General features: G+C 40.7%; 3 protein-coding genes across 4 annotated transcripts; 1 reads left to right on the top strand and 2 right to left on the bottom strand.

Annotated features, from left to right (window-relative positions):
- Window positions 1–635: 635 nt before the first annotated feature.
- On the top strand, window positions 636–9,857 carry mafk (v-maf avian musculoaponeurotic fibrosarcoma oncogene homolog K). The gene is made up of 3 exons (XM_062447546.1): window positions 636–789; window positions 6,457–6,535; window positions 6,633–9,857. Exons 2-3 carry the CDS (start codon window positions 6,491–6,493, stop codon window positions 7,065–7,067), a joined length of 480 nt encoding a protein of 159 aa, XP_062303530.1. The 5' UTR covers window positions 636–789; window positions 6,457–6,490; the 3' UTR covers window positions 7,068–9,857.
- A 694-nt stretch (window positions 9,858–10,551) lies between these two features.
- Window positions 10,552–20,911, bottom strand: tmem184a (transmembrane protein 184a). The gene is made up of 9 exons (XM_062447532.1): window positions 20,482–20,911; window positions 19,900–20,124; window positions 17,210–17,375; window positions 16,031–16,121; window positions 15,607–15,682; window positions 14,726–14,817; window positions 14,379–14,548; window positions 13,981–14,178; window positions 10,552–12,174 (listed from the first exon to the last, which is right to left on the bottom strand). The coding sequence occupies exons 2-9, from the start codon at window positions 20,122–20,124 to the stop codon at window positions 11,948–11,950; spliced, it is 1,245 nt and encodes a 414-aa protein (XP_062303516.1). The 5' UTR covers window positions 20,482–20,911; the 3' UTR covers window positions 10,552–11,947.
- Window positions 20,912–21,247: 336 nt separating this feature from the next.
- On the bottom strand, window positions 21,248–22,393 carry psmg3 (proteasome (prosome, macropain) assembly chaperone 3). 2 transcript variants are annotated; one of them, XM_062482797.1, is made up of 3 exons: window positions 22,259–22,393; window positions 21,662–21,891; window positions 21,248–21,563 (listed from the first exon to the last, which is right to left on the bottom strand). In XM_062482797.1, exons 2-3 carry the CDS (start codon window positions 21,869–21,871, stop codon window positions 21,411–21,413), a joined length of 363 nt encoding a protein of 120 aa, XP_062338781.1. In that variant the 5' UTR covers window positions 21,872–21,891; window positions 22,259–22,393; the 3' UTR covers window positions 21,248–21,410. The 2 variants fall into 2 exon arrangements, with proteins under 2 accessions (XP_062338781.1, XP_062338790.1); XM_062482806.1 differs by having other exon boundaries at window positions 22,298–22,365.
- Between the last annotated feature and the right edge of the window lie 491 nt (window positions 22,394–22,884).

The raw sequence follows: 22,884 nt of genomic DNA, 5'->3' as shown, positions 1-22,884 counted from the left end.
TGGTTAGCGTGGAGATTTGTTAAGGTAACCTTTTGTAATTAATTATGTTTAACATCTTTGTTTCCATTTAATTAAAATGTAAATATTTTACAACCTTTTAAACACATGCGCAAAATTTTGTTTTGGAAAAAGTATTTCATTCAATTATTCTGAGAAGTGCAGTTCTAAAAGAGAAAATGAATTGAGTGTAGTTGAGTGTAGCCGGGAGTTTATAAAAAAAAATACAGCCATCGTTTTAAGCATTTATAGGCTACATACTTTTTTTATTATGTCAATATTGTCCATGAGGGACCTATGGGGACAGGTTGCGCTGTTCACTCCTATATAAGACGTTGTGTCTGGAAGGCGTTAGTGGATGAGTGGACAAGTGAAGCCACAGCACCAACATTTTTTATTTTGTTTCCTTACAGCCTAAATCCAATAGTCGTCATCAGCAGAATGCCTCTAATCTACAGATTAATTTCGCAAGCTCCCTAAAAGCATGCATTTGCCAGCTGCGTCTCATTTCTATTTCTGGCCTCCCCTAGTTTCCCACTTGACTCACGTCAGCAGAAAGTTATTTTCATGAATGGAGGGGGCGGTCACGAGGAATTGGTGACGTGAATGCTGTCGGAAGCAAAGCGTGGAATGTTGTTACATTGTTGTTGTTTTGTAGTTAATTCAGAAGGGGGATACATTGCAGTCCGACTGCTGGACACGTTTGCTAATTTGCGACAAGTAACTTCAAACCTATCGGAAAGCAACTTCAAAAGTTGTACGCATCCCTGAAAGAATATCCGCGCTCAAAAGGTGAGGAAATATTTTTTTCTGGGAAGTTTTTTTTCCTGGGAAGATATGTCGACATTCCTATCTAAATTGCTGATGTTACGATGACAGATTGTAGGGTACGCGTGTGAGATTTCTTAATTCAAACGTAAAACATGTTTTTAGATCGTTTCATTACAACGTTTAAAATAGCAATTAATAGTAAATCTTGTAGATTATTTAGAATTAAGGATTTATTTTAGACACGTGCCAGGGAAGACTATGCTATGCCAAAAGCCAGTTTATCAATGTATTTTGTAGTAGCCTAATCGTGCATGTTAATCTATATTTTAAAATCTGCCTAATGGTTTAAACTATCATAATTTCCCAAATAATATAGTCTACTCCGTCAATTTGTCTTCTATGATGTATAGGCTACATTAGGTATATTAACTATGTTGGGCAATAAACTTTCAAAACTCTGATATCATAACCAATTGTTGACAATCCCTCAACGTAGGTTACATGTTTTCATAGTATCCGACTACTTACAAAATAACACGTGGTCTATATTTTAGAGTTCTAGGACAAAGGGCAAGATGTCAGGATAGACCACCAGGATAATTCAAAAAGGTGCTGCAAAAAGTGCCGCTTCAAAGGGACAAAACAGCACCGCTCTAGACGACAAGGCTACAATTCTGCAGTTTTTTCTTTGACGCGTTAAGTCTGTGTCCACTAGAGAGACGGTGACATGTGTTTATACGGTCTTCTTGTACACCTGAACTGTAAACATCAGACAGCTTCATTGTCCTTCGTAGCTATTTTATTTTCGTAGCCGTACATTCGTATATTCTGCTAGTATCTCCAGACAGTAAATGGCATGACATTTGATTATCCTACTTGATATGAACTCAGTGTTGTTTTGTTTAACTCTCCCAACCGCTTAATATGACAGTACAGTGTCTTGCAGTGGCCCTGGCTCAGCAAAAGCACTTAGCAGTCACAGTATAACACAGTCCAAGATGAAATCGAATCTACTCCCAGACCTACAGTGAATGCAATAATTTGAACGTCACCTTCCAAAAAAGCTTGTTGCTGAGTAGGTTTGGCCATGTTGTGCCTCCCTCATAGTAAAAAACAAAAACCAAAAAATCTAAGTATATTTAGTTTACACATTTCATATGTCTGGACCAACTTGGACAATTTACCTTTAAGGGCATAGTGATTTAGATGGAAAATATGAGACAATCTCATAAACTTACTTAGAAAAAAATAAACGTTCCCATGAAGGGCCCAGGACCCCGCCCGAGGGGCTGGCTGAGTCACTATTGATGAGGTATCTGTGGTTACGACCTCCTACATCCAAGTGTGCTGGATCTCTACTTTTAGAAAGGCAGGAGGAGTGTGTGTAGTGCTCTGTCATGGGGATAACTCATGGCTCAGTGACTGATGTGATGATGTCAAGTTGAGAAGGAAGCTAGATTCCATCTACTTACCCAATAATGACACAATATGCCTTCTCAGCCTTTTGTTCATGCAGTGAATAATAATCTGAATATATTTGTCAGTTTGGGATTAAGAGAAATGTGTTCAGTTCATAGACAAGGGGACTTGCATGTTTTTTTTCTTTTTTTCTTCTGTGTTTTGAAAATGAAAAGCTGTGGTTAGTGAAGGTATGACTCAAGGAACACAATTGATGGTTTCATTATGTGTAACATCATTTTTACTGGAAAACTAAAGTAATAGTGTTTATACCCACAAATTGGACCTTATTGAATTTATTTGAAATTCAGGATTGGGCTTCACATTACAGATGTTATGAAGCGCTGTTCCCAAGATATGAGTCATAAGCATTTTTCAAACACATGACAGACATGTACAAAACATATTGCATGTTGAGTCAAAAGTCAGTTCAAACAGGTTTACACCGCATGAGGTATACATTTGCCACCCACAGAGATATGCTCTCTGCCCATTCCTGCTTCTCAGTAAGAATTCTTGGATCTTAGACCAGAGCTTACACCACCCTGTGGTCTGGGGTGTGGAGGAATCATCTGGAAAGGAAAGTTCCTTGTTTTTCCTGATTTGGTGATTATAGTATTAATGGGTGTACAGTAAGAAAGAAAAAAGGTCTTGTTTCAATCAGAGGTGGTATTATCGAAATAAGAGTTACTCAGACAGAATAAAAATATTATCGACTTAAGAGTGGCAGGGTTGGATTAATGTGTGTAAAGATTTTTCTTGCTGATGTCATCTCAAGTCTCTTGCATAAACTAATCCCACACCCAGTCTTAGGAAATGGAAAACATGATCAATTGTGCTCTTACTGCACTGGTATTCTTATGGATGATTGTTCCTTCTGTTCTATATCATGGCTTCCGGAAGGTGAAATTAGGACAGGATTGTCTTTGTTTTCTTTTTTAAATGTTAAATTCTTAACATTCCTTCAAATCCCTGAGTCTCAAGTTGGAAAGTCGCTTCGCTCAGATATCTTGCTACCTCTCCTCCCTTTCCGCTAAATGTTCCTGCAGTCATGCCAGACGTTTCCAAGTTTCCCTGTACTTTTCCTTCCTCCCTGCGAAACAACGGGATTTTCCAGGAAACGTCAGTTTCGGGAGGGTGTGATTCCCTACTGCCTGTCCTCATTTTTACCAGTAAACAGCATGACTCACAGCACAGTTATGCTCTCCATTTCCTTTACATAATATCCCACCAAATGTGCTGTGCTGGAGAGAGAGCTAAGGGTGTCCCAGTCTGTAGCGGGATACCTCCTGCAGCCTGAGATCAGGGGACACAATCTTAGGAAAAGGAAGCTTCCATCTTGCCAGAGGAACATAGAAGTGGGGCGTGGAGGGGAGCAGCATGCCTGCTCACTGCTGAGCCCACACTCGAATGGAGAAGAAAAGAGAGGGAAAACAAACAGCAAGCACAAGACAACACTCCATATATCACCGGAACACAAGCACTTAGGTCTTTGATATTCTGTTCGTCTTGGTGAAAGGTTGGGGCCAAAGTATTACCTGTTGTAAATGAAGCACCGGCTTGAATTTGAGTCAATGACAACAAAAACTGACAGTTATATGTAAAAATCACATAACAGGCGTTTAAAAATAGTTGAATAGCTAATGAATGTGCATTCTGTTTAGTTATCCCAAACCTAAAACGGCATGAAACCCCTTCATGTTATGTACTGTGTAACCTTAGGTAACAAGAGGATGAAATCATCCCTCTCCTTGCCAACAAAGAGTTTATTTTCCTCGCCTTTTCCCCCCACATACCATAGTATAAGAAGTCATGAACTCCATAGTGCTCTCTCTCTTTATGCTTTATCACTCTTAAGTCATTACATGTGAGCTAGTAGGGGACATGAGAAGCATCTGAATTCCAGACATTTAGTAGTTTAGAGCAATGGTTTTACAACTGGGACTGTAGACTTGAGTTCCATTACCAGTACATAGTCTGAATGCATTTATCTGCCTAAATGAGAAGAGGGGCCCCTTTCCTTTCTCTGTGTGTGTGTTTAGTCAGGAATGTGGTTCTGTTATCCACACTTCATCCACCTTCTATGGTTTCTCCTAGACAATGTTTATAGGAGTGCCAGTGTTGCAGATACGTTCTGAAGAACTACCGTTATACCTTTTCATAAGTATAACTGAACATGAAATAGTTTGTGACTTCCAGGAACAGAAAACTTTAAAACAGAGCTTGAGACCTGTCCCAGCTCTGCCTTTTCTCACTGAAGAAAGCCAGATGGACCTTGAGAGTCCATCATACTACCATTTCCAAAACCAGAGAGCACATTAAGAAAGAATTTCAAGGAAACAACGTGGCCTCTGAGCTCAGAAAATTGTGGCCCCTCTGTATTTCCACCTCACTGCAGTGATCCTTACAAGGAGTATACCCAGGGTTTCCCTGTGATGCAATAGTGCAAGCCAACTTTCTTCATATTTTTCTGTCTTTCGTTGCATTATGCGATTCTTTTCTGCTCAATATTCTTGTACGTGGTTTACCAAAACACAACGTTCTTTATTGTTAGGTTGCATGTACCTGCATTAACATATGTTTAGATATCTCAAACATGAGTGAACTCCAGTTAAAGCTATCAGAACCTGCTACGAGGCAGTGTTTATTTTAGGGACGTTTAGAAAGCGCCGATATTCCAACACAACCACACCCACTGGTTTCTTGCTGGAGATAGTGCAGCCCAATGGTCTTTGGAGAATATGTTGCCCCTTAACCCTTGTGTTCTCCTCGGGTCGTTCTGACCCATCAGTCATTGTGACCCACCGTCGTATTGCGACAACTTTACCGCATACAAAAACAAAGTGAAGCATTTTCTTTTAACCGTCGGGCTGTCTCAGACCCCCCACATTGCGAAGGTTAAAAGAAAAGTATTTTTATTTGTTTTTGTATTGGGTAAAATTGGGTAAACACAATGATGGTTCGTTATGAACCTTTGGGTCATGTGACCCGAAGGCAGCACGAGGGTTAATGGGGTATCACTTATCACCAGTTCACTTAAATTGTTTAGTTGGCAGAATTTTGTGTCAGCACATTGGGCTAAATATAACCAGCAGAGTTAAATAAGGGCATGGAGCAGCTTAGGAAAGCCCAGTGTAATAAGATCCAACCAACCAGACACAGGCCTAAACCTGATCGAGTACATTGTCTCTAAGCAAAAATACACTTGTGACTGTAAGGGAAACTATGCCTCTGTGACATCCTATCTACAGGAATTTTCCACATGCGTATCTGCTAGACTGTAAAGTTCAGCATAACCTTAAATGCAAGCTAATGCTTGTGAGTAGAGTACGTTTTACTGCTGATGGGTCATTTTTATGAACTGGGCTATATCAGTATATCAGAAAACAATATAGTTTGTGTGCTCAGAAGTAAGAGGCAAATAATTGTCATAGTGAAAACATGTTGGGTTTGCACCTGTAATGCACTAACTACACAGTTTGTTCATTATATTCACCAAGTGGTTCAGACTGGATCGGCTCTTGTAATTTCTACCATGTGTAGGTTATGGCGGGCTTATGAATGAGGCTTGTTTACCCTTTGGCAGACCATGTGACTTGCACTCCCACGCCCAGTTGCAGGGCGTTTCCATGGCAGCAGTCGAGTACAGAGCAGTGCACTCACAATCAGGCTGGTGGATGGGGCCTGAAATGGAGCCTTGGGGACTGTTTGTCTTTTCACCAGTTCACAGCTGTGTCTCTTTTTTTGGACCATATGGGCAGTCTCAAAGGCATGCATTTCACTGTAGTGAACAGATATGGCTCTCTAAAAACTGCTTTCATAAAAATAGCCCCAGCAGAGTGTCTAAGCAGAGAGATCAAAAGCTGTGTGGGGAGAGCTGACCTGTTTCTATTTTAGCCTTCTTGCTACGGTCCAGTGAACTACATTGTTACGGCTCTTCTCACTCAGCACGTAAACAGGGTTGCCCAAGAGTTCATCCAAGCATCTCCCCGCAATATACTGACCTCTGCTGGTGGTGACTGTTTTTAACATTTCCAGAGCATGGTACAGTGACGTAACTCTGGAATGTTGTTTTGGTATTTATTCAGTAGGTTTTTTGGAGAGGGAAAGTGACTCTTTTCTTCTCTAATGTCCTCAACGTCAATTTTACACCATTTAGGATTTCTATTTGAAGTAAATATGTTGATTCAATTGTAAAATATCTCATTTGTTTTTCTCTTTTTTTTATAGTGTAACTTTTGTGGGAGTCTGGTCCTTTGTATGCATGCAGGGTATGACGACTCTTTTTAAAGCAAGCAAAGCACTAAAGGTAAGTAAATAAATTTGCCTTTAATGCAAACGGTCTATCAGAGTATTGTGTGTTGTACAGCAGTGTAGGTGTCTTATTCCTTGTGTCTGTGCTGCAGGTTAAGAAGGAGGCAGGCGAGAATGCCACGGTGCCCAGTGACGAAGAACTGGTGGCCATGTCAGTGCGTGAGCTCAACCAGCACCTGCGGGGACTGACCAAGGAGGATGTGGTGAGGCTAAAGCAGCGGCGACGGACCCTCAAAAACAGGGGCTACGCCGCCAGCTGTCGCATTAAACGTGTCACCCAGAAGGAGGAGCTGGAGAGACAAAAGACAGAGCTGCAGCAGGAGGTGGACAAGCTGGCCCGCGAAAACGCCAGCATGCGGCTGGAGCTAGACGCCTTGCGCGCCAAGTACGAGGCCCTGCAGTGTTTCGCCCGGACTGTCACCCGAGGACCCCTCTCCCCTGGCAAGGTAGCCACCACCAGCGTCATCACCATTGTCAAGTCTACAAAGCACGGCTCCAACCCAGCCCCTTTCTCAACTCCCTCCTAGTGCAGACAGGACTGGGCTTTTCCTGGTCCTGGCAGGTTCTGACCCGGCCCTAACCCACAAAGCACGGCTCCAACCCAGCCCCTTTCTCAACTCCCTCCTAGTGCAGACAGGACTGGGCTTTTCCTGGTCCTGGCAGGTTCTGACCCAGCCCTAACCCACCCCGCCCCCATGCTGAGAGGAAGCTCAGTAAAAGGACCGGGGAAATGAGGTGGTGTGGCTTGCTATGTGTGATAACATTATGCTGCATTCATTACTTTCTTTCTATCACATAATCAACATTGTCTGTTGCACTGTGCTACAACCCCCCCAGCACCGGCAGAGTTGACCCCTCCCTCCATGACTGAACGACAGCAGAGATGAGCTCTTACGGCAGTGAGATTGAGTACTTGATAAATCCAGTCATGGCAGCACTGGTCTGAGACAACTCTGATGCCTGTGGTATCTAGGATTTGCATCAGAAATTAAAGTAATATATAATCATTGTAATACAGTAAAATATAGCTATTTATGCAAACAAATGCCAATCTAAACACTTTTTCTACATGTAAAAGCACAATATTTACCATGTCTCAGTGTAAATTGAGCCATTGAAGCATTTGCCTTAAAGTGATCTATAAGTGATCTCTGTAATATTTTATTTTCGTTTATCACAGTCTTTGATGTTTCCCTTTTCAGTTGCGATTTTATATAAAGCTAGTTCATATTTAATTTTTGACCAAGGCAGGTTGGATGACACATGTACAGGGCCAGAAGAACCTTTTGTTTTGGTTTGTTTATGAAGATTCAGAATGCATGTATTGAATACAGTACATAAACTTCCTTCTCAAAGTTAGGAGAAAGTAAAGCTACCATACGGGGAAAGTCAGTCCATTACATTATTGAAAACTTGACAAACATTGCTGATTAATAAATAGCACTTATTGTGAAACTTTCAATGCACAGTATAAAGGTAACAGAAAGCACTTTCAGTGCTCCTGGACCCATGCAACTTCGAAAAAGAAATCTAAGGACACCTCAAGCTTTTGATAGGGGAATACCAACTCATTCTAGTGTTACAGTAGGAATGGGGGAGGGTTTTATAATATGGTGTGTGGATCTTAGTGGTCAAACCTTTCATTGCTTAAGGTGTGTCTAGTTTATTACTTTCGCCAACAAAGGCACATTTATGATGTTCTATTGTGATGTCAAGCACTTACCTATGATCTTTTGACTCTAAGCCGCCTTCTACATGTCATTTCATGTTGGGTAATCCATATTGGATCAAGTGATAATGTGAGCTGTCCTGACTAATGAAATGCAATTCACTTATTTCCTGTATATTACAGACTTAGACTTAAATCTCTATATTCATTTCAGTGTAACAGAAGGAAAACTGAACCTGTCAACTGCCTCCTTTGTAACTTTACAAGAGAATCCGTCCTTAGAAATCATTCCTTCTATTAGGTTAATAGAAATTGCTGCTGCCGGTGTTGGTAACTCTGAAACAGTATACCTTGAACATAACCTTTGACACAGACTCTTAGAAAAGAAAAATCCTGTCCCCAAAGTCTAGACACAAGGAGCGGTCATGACCAAATCCAGTGACTCTCCTTTCTCCAAATGTAACCTATGTTTGTTGAAACGGCAGTTTTAAAATACAAACTGCCGTTTTTAATTTAGTCATTTTCAGTTTTATTTGGGATGAATGCTTCTGGATGTCAGGATTTTCTCTTATTTAAGAGAATATGACTGTTCTTACCCTGTTTCTTAGCTGCAAAGAGCACTAAGAGGTGACTTTGCTGCTGTATGGCCCTCAGAGTTTTCAAGCAGGGCCATTGCTGTGCTCTTATCATTCTCATTTTGTATTTTCAGCCCATTTACAATGTATGTTGATTCACCTGTTATTTCCTCATAATATTTAGTTTTACTGTATGTATATATGTTTGTGTGTGTATATAGATATATAGCACGTGTGTATTTTCTATATGTGTGTCTTTATTATTGGGACATTCAATACCTGGGAGTGGTGTGATCCTGTAATAACTTTTAAAGGTATATATAAATACTGCAGTGGGATGGTAACGTTTCGCCTACATATCATGAATCAGTTCTGGTGACTTTTATAATCATAATTTTATAATTTGGGACCAGATTATGGTTTTCCGTGAGAATAACACCGGGTTAGTCAGTAATCTATCAGTAATGGGTAAGAAAAACACTTGAATTAGACAAAAATAAGCCCCTTTACAAGCTGTTTGGTGACATCTGGTGGTAGTTTGTGTGTTGTGAAAAGGAGGGACATGATCAATTCTTGGTGACACGTTTCAAATCAATTGGATATTACATTTTGATTTGTATTTTTTCCATTTTAAAAGCCTCCCATTGCATATACAGAAAATGGAGAATTCAGTAGCGGCTAATTCATATATGTATCATACTGTAACTTTATTTCCAGTAAGTGTTAGCAAACATTATCTTACTTGTTGGGACTATAAATTTACAATCATGTCTATTTAAAGGGGACAAGGCACTGTAACAGCAGTACATTTTTAACATGGACTGTTGCCAATTTTCTTATGGCCATTACAATGCAATGATAAAGAAATTGGTGGATGTTTTAATTACTACGTGGGTACTACTTTATTTCTTTAGGTTTGTTTTTGTCCCCTGTAAGAGGCCTTATAGACTGATAAGTTAGGATTATTATATAAATATCCTTCCCCTAGTGTTTCTATTTTTTAAGCAAACCTTACATATTTTAACTTCTAAAAGCTAAAGTTTTACGCACATAGGACATTTTTTACCCTTACTGTTAAAACAACATATTTAAAGCTCTAAGACATATGAAGTATGCTGCTCCAAATTGTTACTTTGTACGTGTCATGTTAAGAGTGAACCTGTAAGGTGGTTGGTGAAACTGATCCAGCATCCTACGTTAGTTATTATACTACCAGCCGATGTCTTGTAACTTCTGCCATGTTCTTGCCATGTTCTGGTTAGTTATCTAAGGAATAAGTTATAATGTTGACTGTCAATATGAATGGGATTTTAAGTTTTGTAGACTAGTAAAACACAATCTAGAGGCCAAACAAATGGCCAAAACTCTGGAGCCACTGCCCTTCCTCACGTCTTTACTCTGCTCGTTAATTTGCTCATATGTATGTTGTTTTAACTTCAGTATTTATTTGATTTTCTGTGTTTTTATTTTCAACATCTAAATTATTTTATTTACATTCATATATTTACATATTTTCTCAATGAACTACCCTTATGTATAAATACAATGTTATTTCAGTTCTCGTTGACAATAAGGAGGTAAATTATTCCTGTAAATAGGTCTGCTGTGTCTGTTTTTGTACTTTTAAATAAGTCTTATTAAAACAATTCAGTTAAGAATAATATTTCTCATTAATCCTTATACTGTTAAACTGAATGCTACTAATAGGACTCACACACAAATCCTAGAACCCTCCAGTTTATATAGGTGCTTCTTTGATCATAAAGCTATACATCAAATTATTCGTTTATTTTGACATGAGTGCAAAATGTCACAAGGAAAAAGGACACACTAAAATGTAATCTGCAACCAAATACAAATCTAGCAGTCAACATAGCTTCATAATAACCCTACAACGGAAGGGTCACTTCCCAACTTTGTCTGCTTTCCCTGTAAGGCAGCAATCATTGGCACACAAGGGCATCAGAAAATGATCCCATGTCTCCAAACAGCTAATAAAAAAAGTACAATCATTATCTGAGCCCACAACTAGTGGGTTATGTTCCTCTACGCACCAGATACAGTACACACTGTATTACTATTCTTTTTTCCTTGAAACAAAAAATAGAATTAACAAATCATAAACCATCAATGCTCGATATAAATCTGGCTTGTGAAATTACACAAACAATACTACTGGAATACCATGCATTTACACAAATATCAAAAATGTTAACTTAAACAGCTGCTAATAATATAATTGAATCATGCAAGTAATTTCTGTACAACTTCCCACCTAAATAAACTGGAACATCAGATAAGAAGGTATTACAGAAAGTATTTACAATACTGCAGATGTTGCATACATGTAGGATTGTTTTAAAGGCTGTTGAACCACTGTGTGAGTCAGCTTAATTATACACTCTATCGCATGCTGAGAAAATTAATGAGAATACCATAACCCTCCAGTTGGTGGGAGCTTGGCTTATCCCCCAATTTGTCCATTGCATGTTAGATACAAAGGATTTCAAAGCGTCAAAGTCTACAGTTTGAAGTGCTTGCTCCAAAGCCAGCATGTCTTTGAAAGAATTCTTCCGTTCGTTGGGGAACCCAACAGAGAACTGCTGAGCAAATACTTCAAACAAGCAAATGCAAGAGACAGTCCCCGAAGTGCCAGTCCCAGCCATCGCCTGCTTGCTAGGCTCCCTAGCTCCTGAAGTCTCACATTAATCAGCCTTTCTTTGAAACTGACATGAATCCGAGAGGACTACATACTTCAGTGGCCAGAGAGCTCATTCACAGCTACTCTGATACAGAATCAGGATCACGACACCCCTGAATAAACTTATGGAAAGAATTGCATAGTTACAGCTATACCTGATATGGTTCAACAGACAGGCTGCCCTCCTGTGGAATTATAACTAGCAGGGAAGAGACAAACCCCACCTCATCGTACGAGCCAATTAAAAATCCTCATTTCATCCACCTCTTGATCCTATCTTTGGGTATTATTCATAAAAACAGGACAAAAGTAAAGAGTTCATTTTCCTAACTCAGATGAAACAAGATGGAAATCGAGCACACAGATTCTACCTCAAGTCACGTGCAGCACAAGTGTTTACCTGGGGTGGCGAAGAAAAGCGGACAAACAAACAAGGACACCGCTGGGCAGGCAGACGGCTCCCTAGAACTCGTCGTCGGAGGTGATCAGCATGACTTTGTCAGACTTTCTGGAGCCCTTGCCGTTGCCTGTCTTGCCATTCTGGCTGGGCTGCACCACCTCTTGTGTGGATTGCTGGGTATACTGCTGGTAGGCTGGGGAGAAGTTGTGGATGGCATCCTGTACCATATCTCCAGGGTTCATCGTCTCCTTGAGGCCGCTAGAGATGCTCTGCATGGGGGCGTTGTTGTCTACGAAACAAGACATGAACAGCACATTGAACATCACGCCGATACATGCACGGTGTTGGCAAACAGATTCAATGTATACACAGCGAGGCCATTATTCTCAGTGCATTTAGAAGAAAAATCCAAAACGATATTGTGATGACATGCATCTTTGTAGAGATTTTTCTTTCTTTTTTTTTGCGGGAAAGCCCCCTTCTGGGAGGTGATGAATGAGTATATACACAGAGGTGACAGGGGAACGGCATAAGTGGAGAAGAATATGCGTTCTCTCTCTCCTTACTGTGTTGTCAAGAAAACAGTCTTCATGATCTCAGTGCAGAGAAGCCACAACTATAAGACAGGCTGCATTTAGCCCTACACTTCCAGGGTGCATACACCAAATCCCAGAGAGTGCCCTGGTGCAAGCAGGCCAGTGCAAACAGACACAAAAGGTTTTAGGGTCAGCATGCGGTGCGTAGTGTACTGCACAGATCCCCTGGAGAGGCAGCAGGGAGGGTTACGTGTTCTTCTGGGTCAGAGATGCGGTTAGGCATGCTCCCCTGAGCTTCTCTTCACAGCTGGCCTGTTCCGCAGGGGCCGGACTCGGGCAGACGTCTGAGAAAGGACAGCCTGGAGGGATGTCAGCCTCTCGGACCTCTACAGTCACAAAACACCTTCACACAAGGCTGACATTTCTAGACGGATGCAAGGGTGGGAGCAGTGATACAGCAACCCTGACCTCAGTGTCAGCAGCTATATGGGAAGGCAAAATACTTTAATGACGGGCATTCAGGTTCAGAAAATATCATCCAATTTAATTACGGATCATCACATTTTGACCGTTGCTTCTGATATGACAATTTGTCTAAGACCTTACTGTGTTTTACTTTCTGTAAAACACAATAAAAATTGCTATATTACTTTTCAGCAGCTGCATTAAAATGATCATTAACCTAACCCTAACTGAACACCCAAATTATACATTTTTCTGAGCTTACTGAGGGAAAAACTCAGAACATGATGAATAACGTATTCGTATTTATTTTTTTATCTTGAAGGTAGATGAAAGCGATACTTTTACCGCTCAAATGAAATGGAGAACGGACACATTCCACACTTTATCAGCACTTACACATTCCCTTTCTCTCAACACCTCCTTTAGCTGCAGGCCACAGCGGGATTGCTATTGAAGGGAAAAGCGAGCACCAATGATTGATATCTCTGCATAAGGCTCTTTCTTGGTCTCCATTTGTCTTCGGCTCATGTGAACGGTATTGACGTCAGACGGCTACCTCTAGCTCTTTGCTATTCACACTACACTGTAGGCTTCATCTTCCAATCCTGTGCTGTGCTAGCAGCTGTCCTATGAGCCATGAGTAATGATGTATCCCCAGGGGATTGCGGCACCCTTTGCTGACCTCAGGCCCGGCTCAATGCACTGTTCAAAACACTGTTCACCCTGGCCATTCTTCTCCTGCCATTCCCCCCTGACAGGCTGGAAATGTAGGATGTGGAGTCTAAAAGCATGTACTTTCAGCTCCACCTCCCATACAGAGAAACATCATCCTAATTTGGCTTGGGGTGTGACAGTATACTATATGTGTCATTATATGGTCTATAGTAATGTATGCATGGCCCGTTGTCCTGCACTGTAGCAGAGAGTATTTGTGAATGCAGCAGGTGTACATCAACTGTCCTATCTGTCCTGTGGCTGAGGGACCACTGCTTGCTGTGGAACATGTCAACCTAATCCTAAAGGGTAAGGTTTATTTAAGCAGCTCGTGTTGCAGGTTATCCACCCAGCAGATGTGTAGGAGAACCGCAAGTTACCTGGCACTTCGTTCTTCTTCTCCTGATACACCGTACAGGTGAAGGCGTAGCGCAGGGCTATGGCAGCAAAGAACATCTCGATACAGATGGTGAAGTTCTGCCAGCCTGCTGCCACCGTACCAGCGCCCACTTCCTGTCCGTCGATGAATAGGGCGTTGGGGATGACCCCACAGCGCTCCAGGATGGCCAGCACCATACCTACACGACATTCCAATGTTTACATCATGCTACGAGTATTATGCTAGCTAACTTAGCCCGGAAGCTAACTCGTACATGGATTTGTATCTTTACATACACAAAGTACAGTGCAGGAATGTTGCAATCCGTTATCTGGATATTAAATGTTATATGCCCATGCCATTATTATATTCAATTAAAGCCTTGATGTACGAGCTTACCTTGCCAGAAGGACAGAAAGATAACAGATTTGATAGTGAGGAACTTGAGGACGGGTTCGTAAGGCCTCAGCAGGTCACTCGTAGCAAAGAAGAAGAGGAAGAGAGCGTAGAGCGACAGGCTGACAGAGAAGTTATAGATAATGGTTATGTAAAGGTAGCCTCCAGTCACACTGCAGAGAAGAACAGAATCAGGCATGAACATTAGCAGACATCTTGACTAGACCTGCTTTGTTTCATAGTCTGCCTTTCATCTACAGTAGAACCAGTGTGGCTTCCTGCCTGCTGACATGTCAAATGTGAACAAGTCAGATGAAGTGAAATGATATGAAATGAAAAATGCTGCTCACTTAAAGTCTCCGTCATGGTATTTGCCAAAGGCCTGCAGGAGGATGGTGATGACAGCCATGATGGGTTTGACAACACAGAACTGCAGAGTTGCCTGGGTAACAATACAGGATGACATGCAAAATGAACACACATGATGACACAATGCATAAAAAAAGAGTTTGCTGTTATTCAGATAGATTTGTCTCCAGGATTAAAATAAACGAGACTATTCTTGAAGCGAAGCAGCCATTAAAGGAATTCTGAAACCAATAGGTCTTTATACAGAACTGATAAAGTTTCAAACTTGTAATTGTGCTTTAAAATTGAATCATTTATCCTCCTCTGGGTAAACTCAAGTATTGATCTGCCTTGACATCCATTCCCACAGACAGAAAATATTTCCTGTTACTTTGGAACTGTGCCGCCAGAGGAACAGCCAAGTTGTGCTTTAAAAACACCCCACGTAGGACTGTCAAAGCACACCAAGTGTTTATCACTTTCCATTTCTGGGGAAAATATATTTTCTTCGTCTAGTCACTGTTTTGTAGACATACCGTTCTGATTCAATTTCCATCACTGTTAGACTCAGAGTCCATGCAGCATCCCAAGACGCTATGAAGGCAGTTCGGAACTGACAGCTCCTATTATTTCTCCATGTTCATTACAGAGCTGATTTTACCTGGCTCAGATTGTTTTTGTTTTCTTTTCTAACCACAGAATGTGATTTGTAGAAAAGTGGACAGCCAATTATAACGGCTGTCATTTTGTCACAGGGGGTAGACCTAGATAAGAGGCTATATAGGATATTCCTTAAAATTAAAATCCTTTCAACGTACATGAATGCATTTGCATCCAAACAGGGAAGTGTTTAGCATGTTGAGGAGAGGGAAACTTAACTCACCTGTTTACAGAATCTTAAAAAGCCAATAGAGTAGCTCATTCCAACCAAACAGCAGGTACCGTACAGACAGCTTGACCTGGGAGAGGAGAAAGGGTAGAGGAGCTTGAACAAAATCTTCTGCTGTAAAGAAGCACTACTTCTAGTGGTATCATTTGTTTCACTACAGCCCATTTACAAGGTGGAAGCGTAACAGATGTTTCAGGTGGTCTACATTCATGCTGAAAATGCAGTTTCTTTCAAAACAGTTTAAAAGCCTGACTGAGGGCTTTTCTAGGCCAACTGTAGCGCAAAGAGAAAAGTACCAAATGTCTGAATGGGACTTTTTAGTGGAACTTGCATAACTAGTTTGATGACAAAGGTATCAAGCCATGGTAAGGACTAATACATGAATTTTTTTCAGGAGGATGGGAATGAGTGAACTCACTGAATGGGCTTCCCTCGGATCTCTGACATGATTGCACTCTCTCCCCCAAGATACTCGAAGGACAGGCTCAGGAAATTGTAAATGACAAACGCTGCAATGGAGAGGGAGGATTACTCTCAAACATCATGTTTAGTACGTGATTCCTTGGACATAGACTTCAGAAGTATGTGCACATATTTCAATAGGCTTATTGTTGAAACTTTTTTCATAAAGTGCCGAACAGAGATATTTTTTATTAATTCTGTGTTCCCTTCCCAATGCTAATAGGCTTAAAGCTTCTGTCCTCGATATCCCATCTTATCTTTTGTTGCTATTTCAGGAAGGCTTAGACAAAGCTAATGCAGGTGGTGTCCACTCAAGATTCACGTCAATGTCTTGCTCTAGGCACTGAAAGTCACTTTAAGAGTTCTCCTACTGTCTGAGGCTGCAAGCAATTGTCATCGACCAATAACTTTTTTTCTAAATATTAAATGAATTCCTTAAATAATGTACTTGATTTACAGTTCACCATCTTAAATTACATTCACCTCTGCATCTGTGAAAGTTCTGTGGCATTTTCCTATTCCCTCAGTACATAATGACTATTAAAAAGAAGGAAATTCTAAGAGCATCTGACGGTACATTAATTATTAAATGGGGGACGACTTGTAGCTAGAAAGATGAACATTTCCATTAAGTTTGAATTAAAAGACACAATTCTTTTATATTACTCCAGAATAAAGAAGCAATCTTCACTTAAATGTATTCTTCCTGCCATGTAAAAAGGACACACGATTAAAACCCCCTCCTTGTAAAAAAAAAGTAGAAGGTCTGAAAATAACACCCGCTGGGTCAAAACACACCCTGAACAATAGGTCCTCTCACCTAATGGAGAACCAGAGAGAGGTGAGAAAAACAAGTTTGACAAGTTACTTTTTTTATAGAGTTTTTTTTTTTTCTTCCCGTTTTTGGCATCAGAGTGTGCGGGCTAGATATCAGCTTTGCTTGTTTCCTAAACTCACAGAAAAAACCCTCACAGACTAACCACCATTACAGAACCAGAGGGACCCCTCCCATTGCATGCCTGATGCCAGCTGAGACGGCCCATCATGAGTAGGAGAGGTTTGAGGCAACGGTGTTGTGCGGGGGGAGGGGAGGCTGGAAGGGTGAGGTCAGGGTGATGGTGCATGTTTACCATACCTTCATAGCAATCTCGAACGGAGTCAAAGTAGACGTAGTACTGGTCATTGCTGATGAAGAGCAGGCTGAGCCAGGAGTCGAAGGCGTAGACTGGCACGATGAAGAGGATACGAATGATGTAACGCTGCTCGTTGGGAACGGTATATGACCTCAGGTGTGTGTAAATCTAGCATGGCATCACAAAGAAATGAAATATAATACCCATGAATCAGACAGGTAAACATGTACAAACCCGTTCTCCAGAGTTACAGATTAGTAATAAAGATCATTCTCCAGGCTGGCTAAAACAGAGGGACCTTTAACATATATTATTCATAAAGTTTTGAGAAACACAGCACCTCTCTGTAGCTGGGAATATAAGGTAAGAACACAGTTGGTGGGATTTGTTTTTAATTCTTATTCCTGATCAAAGAACAATCAACTCTGCACTAACACTTTTCTGTCAATGTGCTTTTGGTCTAATGCTCTCCCTTGGGCGCTAACTAGTTTGACAGGTAATGCTAACTGAATGTAAAATCTCATTATCCAACCATCTATAAAACACTAGCAACATCCATACTAAAATAAATCTAATATAGCAATTTTGAGCAGCATCCTGGTGTTTACTGGAGTTCTGGCCCACTCAAACAGATGCCTGCACCATGATTAAAAGCCCATTAGAGACTAGCCTCTAGGACTGAATCAGTGAGGGGCAGGGTCATGATGCATTTGGTCCTCTTCAGAAGTGAAGAGTGGCAGGCTGCAGACGGATGTTCTATATTTCATCTGCATGGCTGAGAAAGAGCTGTGATCCTCCAGGCTCCATGATGCTGACTTGACAGTAAGACAGAGCTGTGGCATGTGTAATGGCTTGAGTCAGACTGCAGCAGAGCCGTTGGCCCAGTTGGGCCCTAGCTGACTCAAGTCAGGCTGTACTAGGTTATAACTCTGTTACCCCTTCATTCTGACAGCTCTGAGCCTGTACGTGTACATGTTCGACCAAAAATGAATCTGTGTCCAAGCCTGTGAGAATGTTGTGGTGTCACTGTCCATGATGACTGTGCCACAAAAAAACATAGAAGCAAAGTAGAAGCAGGGGTTATAGGTTATACTGATGAGTTGAGTGATTAATTGACTAATTTCAAATCACACAAGGTCTGATGATTTATGTAACCTTTTTATACAATCAGTGCCTTCCCTCACCCTATAGCTCTACATTTCTTGCAGTACTTGAAGCAAAGGAACATATAAGGTCGAGGTATATCAGAGTTCACATACGGAACCGAAGGATACCACCCCAGAGAACAACTTGAGGAGGAAATCAAACGAAGTGGCGGAATACTAAACCTTCTTCTGAAGGGTATTTCACTCTCCCTAGATGCATATGCACATCTTATTTAAATCTGCCAGCGCTTGCTAGGACTCATGACATGTAAAATAGTTCAGGAAATGCATGGAAATGTTTTGCGTATCGCAGAGAAAGAAAGTGTTGTTTCTGTTCAGCTACAACACTGTACTGCCATGGATTTCAGTGTCCCTGCCAGGTAGATGATAGCTGTCCCCAAAAGGTTTGAGTTACATCCCTGGTTTCAAGATAGTTAGTTGTGGTAAGCATCCAAACATGACCCACTCCACAGTTAATATAGTGGCCACATTTAGGCTTGAACTCCATAATGAAGTACTCAGGAAAACAACGATGAACAATACAGAGGACATTCTCGTACAGGGATGTGACCTTTTGAATGCAATCATATTGAACTCAAGCCAACACAAAAGGATTCCCTGGAGCCCTTCTGTCTATCCGGCTTGGAAGGTTGAAGGCAAGCATATTTAGCAGGCAAGTTTATCGGTTCATCAGCACAATGTGAGAGCCTTCTCCACTGCTGCATGGCATCAAAACACAACACATTCATCTTCTGCTGATAGGATCATGTTTTAGTAGGACTATCATTTATGGCGATGCTGTAAATGTGACCTCTGTATCGCATGAACTTCCTTGCTGATAAAAGATCACACGCCATTCAACAGTGCTCTCCACTGTTAATGAAACCAGAGTTTGATGATAAGCTATCGACATTGTCTCTCAAACAAAAAGGACTCTCTTATAGCAGTAACAGAAAAACAACCTTGAACATATGCTCGGAATCACAGTGCTTGGTTGTACCTATGTTCTGGCTTGCTGCTAATCGATTACTGCTCTGTTTGCATTGTGCTCTTATCAGTTAGAATGGCATGAGACGCCCTGTGTTACAGTCATAGTTAAAAGGAGGAGCTTGTATTAAACAACACTTGCCACAGATTAATGGCTCTAGTAGTGACAAGAAACAGACAACAACACCCTGTACATTTTGTTTGTTTTTTAAACAAAGGACATATTTTAACTCCTTATTGTGACTGTTGGTCTACAAAGTTGTAGCACAAAGTTGAGGTAACAGTGAGGATAAAGTATTTATGTCTGGTCATTATCTGACACTGACACAATACTGCATTAAAGTGAAAATCATGATATTGTTTGACATGTCCTCCGGCAAGGGTGGAGAGAACCAGAGTTTCCCTCGTAGCTCCTATTACTCATTTGCATTTATTTAACTACAGTAAAGTTTTCTTAAAGGCTGCTCCCAACCCATTTGCCACATGGTGTGCTGTGATTTCTGAGTGCAAGTAGCCAGCCAAATTCAAAACATTGAAAGTTGAAGATGAATGAGGCCTACCTGATGGCAAGTGATCATAAGTGCGGACCACACAAATATCCCTGACAACACTTGAGCGGCTGTAGTGTTGAGAAACATTTGATCTTCTATTATTGATCCATTCCCTGTCCGGATAATAGTCATGTTGGAGATGTCTGACTTGTCTGGCAGGATAGGTGCTGCTAGATGTACAATTGTATCATTTTCTGCGGAACTTGGATCCATGTACTTCAAAGAGATGTTCATCTGAAACATAACATTGTTTTGGTGAAGTAAGAATGTCATAATTGCATTTGTGTAATAATATTTTACAATGACTGTTAATGGCAGAGAAACTTTGTCTTAAGGGTCATTGGACACCAAGTCAACACTCAAAGAAATTAGTCTGTTAGGATCAACTGTTTACTGTTAGGATAAACAATAGCTCTTTACAACTAGTGTTTCAGAAGGCTATACGAATGAGGCTGCGCACGGCTTCCACTACCTTAGCCTTCACTACGCGCACCACACCTGTTGAACATTTAAGTTCTATATTACCAACATATTAGGAGTTTTCTTAAATAAGTTCATACATTTTGTTTTTCAAAAGCATATACAGCTTACCTTGCTCAGATTGGCTTCTTAAACAGATTGTGTCCTTTGAATAAGTTCAACTTTGAAGAATACAATTTAATGGCACGACAAAGTGACTGTTGAGAACTTGCCACCATCAAATAGACATTATTTGTTTTTCAAACTAAAACTCAATTCGACTGACAATGTGAAAAGTCGGCGTTGTCATTAACAAATGGCCACGGGTCGATGGAACCTGAGAGAATGCAACACTTCCTTCCTTGTTCAGAGCACAGGTAGATACCGCTGTTTTGAGGTCGAAGTCCACTACCAATTGGATATTCACACACGACATAAGTAATGTTCAGACTAATATATGAAAAAGGGATACATTGTCCTTAATGTGTGAACTCGTATCCCAAGACTGCATTATCAATTTCAAGTAAACACATTGAGGTAGATGGATGTCACGTCATGTGACACTGCAGGTAAGCGACATAAGTAGGCTGTAATGTAACCGCCTCCTTGCTTGTAGGTCTACGTGCACCAGATTCTCTGCGTGACACTGAATTAAGAGGTCAATGAGATTTCTGCTTGACTGTAATCCTATAAAACTTGATTGTATGATCACCAGGAGCGGTGTAGGCTAAATCTTAATTCTACAGAATGTAATGATACCTTAGAACAGTACGCTATACAAAATAAAGATAATGTAATTAATTTTGATTATTATTAGGCTATTATTAGTCTTTGTGTGTGTGTGGTGGGGCATATGCCATACATTCAAATAAATGCTGTATCAATGTGGACACTTAAATACAAATACATACATTTTTATTCCTCTGAAACAATGACAATTGCATGATGCTCTACAGCCGTCATGTCCTTCCATAGCCTACTAACCATACCATGTATCTGCATTATACAACAAAATACAAAATAACCCTAGGGTTTAAAGGAAAAACTTTATTTTCCCTATGTCACCAGACTTGACAACTTTTTATAACATCCTTCATGTCCTTTATGGAGTCAATGGAGTAGTCCTTGAGTGCCAATCCCAATAGAACAGGTCTGTTGCCAGCCTCCTGAGCCACAAAGGTTGCCAGGTTTTTTGCACAAACATGTGTCAAAGCCTGCAGAATGACAAAAACAAACCAGGAAACCACACTGTTGTATTAAAAATCCAACAGAAAATGTATTAACAGTTGTCAAACATATAAGAAATCCTTACCTCATCTTTTCCAAGCAGGACTTTGGTGGTGAACATTGAATTGCTTATGTCATTCGACTTTGAATCAGGTGTGACAGATACTAACGTTCCAATCTTTCCGTACTGTGTGAGAACTACAAATATGTAGTTGCTGAATTCGGTGCAAACAACCTGGGTGGAAATCCCATTGATCGTTTTTTCTGTCTGCTTTGATTTGATGAGGCTTGTCATTTTTCTTGTCACTTTTCACTCTGAAAAAAAACCCAAGCGTGTACTTTATTACCTTGGCATACATGTTGTACTGTAGCCTACACTTCCATTTACGTTTAACACATGCTAAAGATAAGCGCAAGATAGGCAACTATCTACTGATAATCGTTACGTATTTGAACTCTTTAAAAACTGACACCTTTCTTTGTTTAGAAAAATACCACAGAGCGCACATGCACAAATGGCTTGTTTGATACAGTATAGATAGACTAGCATGCTCATTCTCAATGCATCTTGTTAGCTATAGCTAGCGGTAGCATCTTGTTTCCTGTGACTAAGTCCGTATTACACTCCCTCGGTGATATTGTGGCATGAATAGGTAATCGGTAGAAACTAGGATACACTAACCATGCACTCAGACATTAAATAATCTCCAACAGTCGTTACTTTACAAATTCCTCGGTTGGAGTCTAGGCATGCCACTTCCGCATACAACTTCCGCGCACACTTCAGCAGTTGCGCAGAATGAGCTTTAAAAATAGACGCTCATACAATACTATTTCGCAATGAATTTGTATCTTTATGTTTGTTTAAGCTACATTAGGCTACTGGAGACATGACCTTAGTTTAACCTACATTTCTATAGTTTACTAACAACCACTTACAAGACACGAGACTAACTAAGGACGGTCAAATTAACTATTGATTCATTCAAAAGCCTTTCGGGAAATCAGCTGTTCGGAAGTTTCTCTACCTATCAACTCTATGTGAGGCTTTCACATGTTCATACTTTCGCTTGAACACTTTCGCTGAGTGTGGTATTTATACATTTTACATTGTGTGTCATGTTCACTGAAATAGATCGAATCTGCCTGATGCTCCACTTGGAAACAATTACAAAGCTAGCAGTGAGAAGGACAAGCTGGTTCCTTTCATTTGACTGATGATGTGTGCCAGGCCTTCCAGTCTGAATCCCTTTTTTCTATCCCCGTTACTGCTTAAACAGTACCTGTATGACAGTTATTTTAAGAAAG

This window comes from Osmerus eperlanus, chromosome 2 (assembly GCF_963692335.1).
Source record: "Osmerus eperlanus chromosome 2, fOsmEpe2.1, whole genome shotgun sequence".
NCBI classification, from domain to species: domain Eukaryota; kingdom Metazoa; phylum Chordata; class Actinopteri; order Osmeriformes; family Osmeridae; genus Osmerus; species Osmerus eperlanus.
This window is presented reverse-complemented; position numbering and strand designations above follow the sequence as displayed.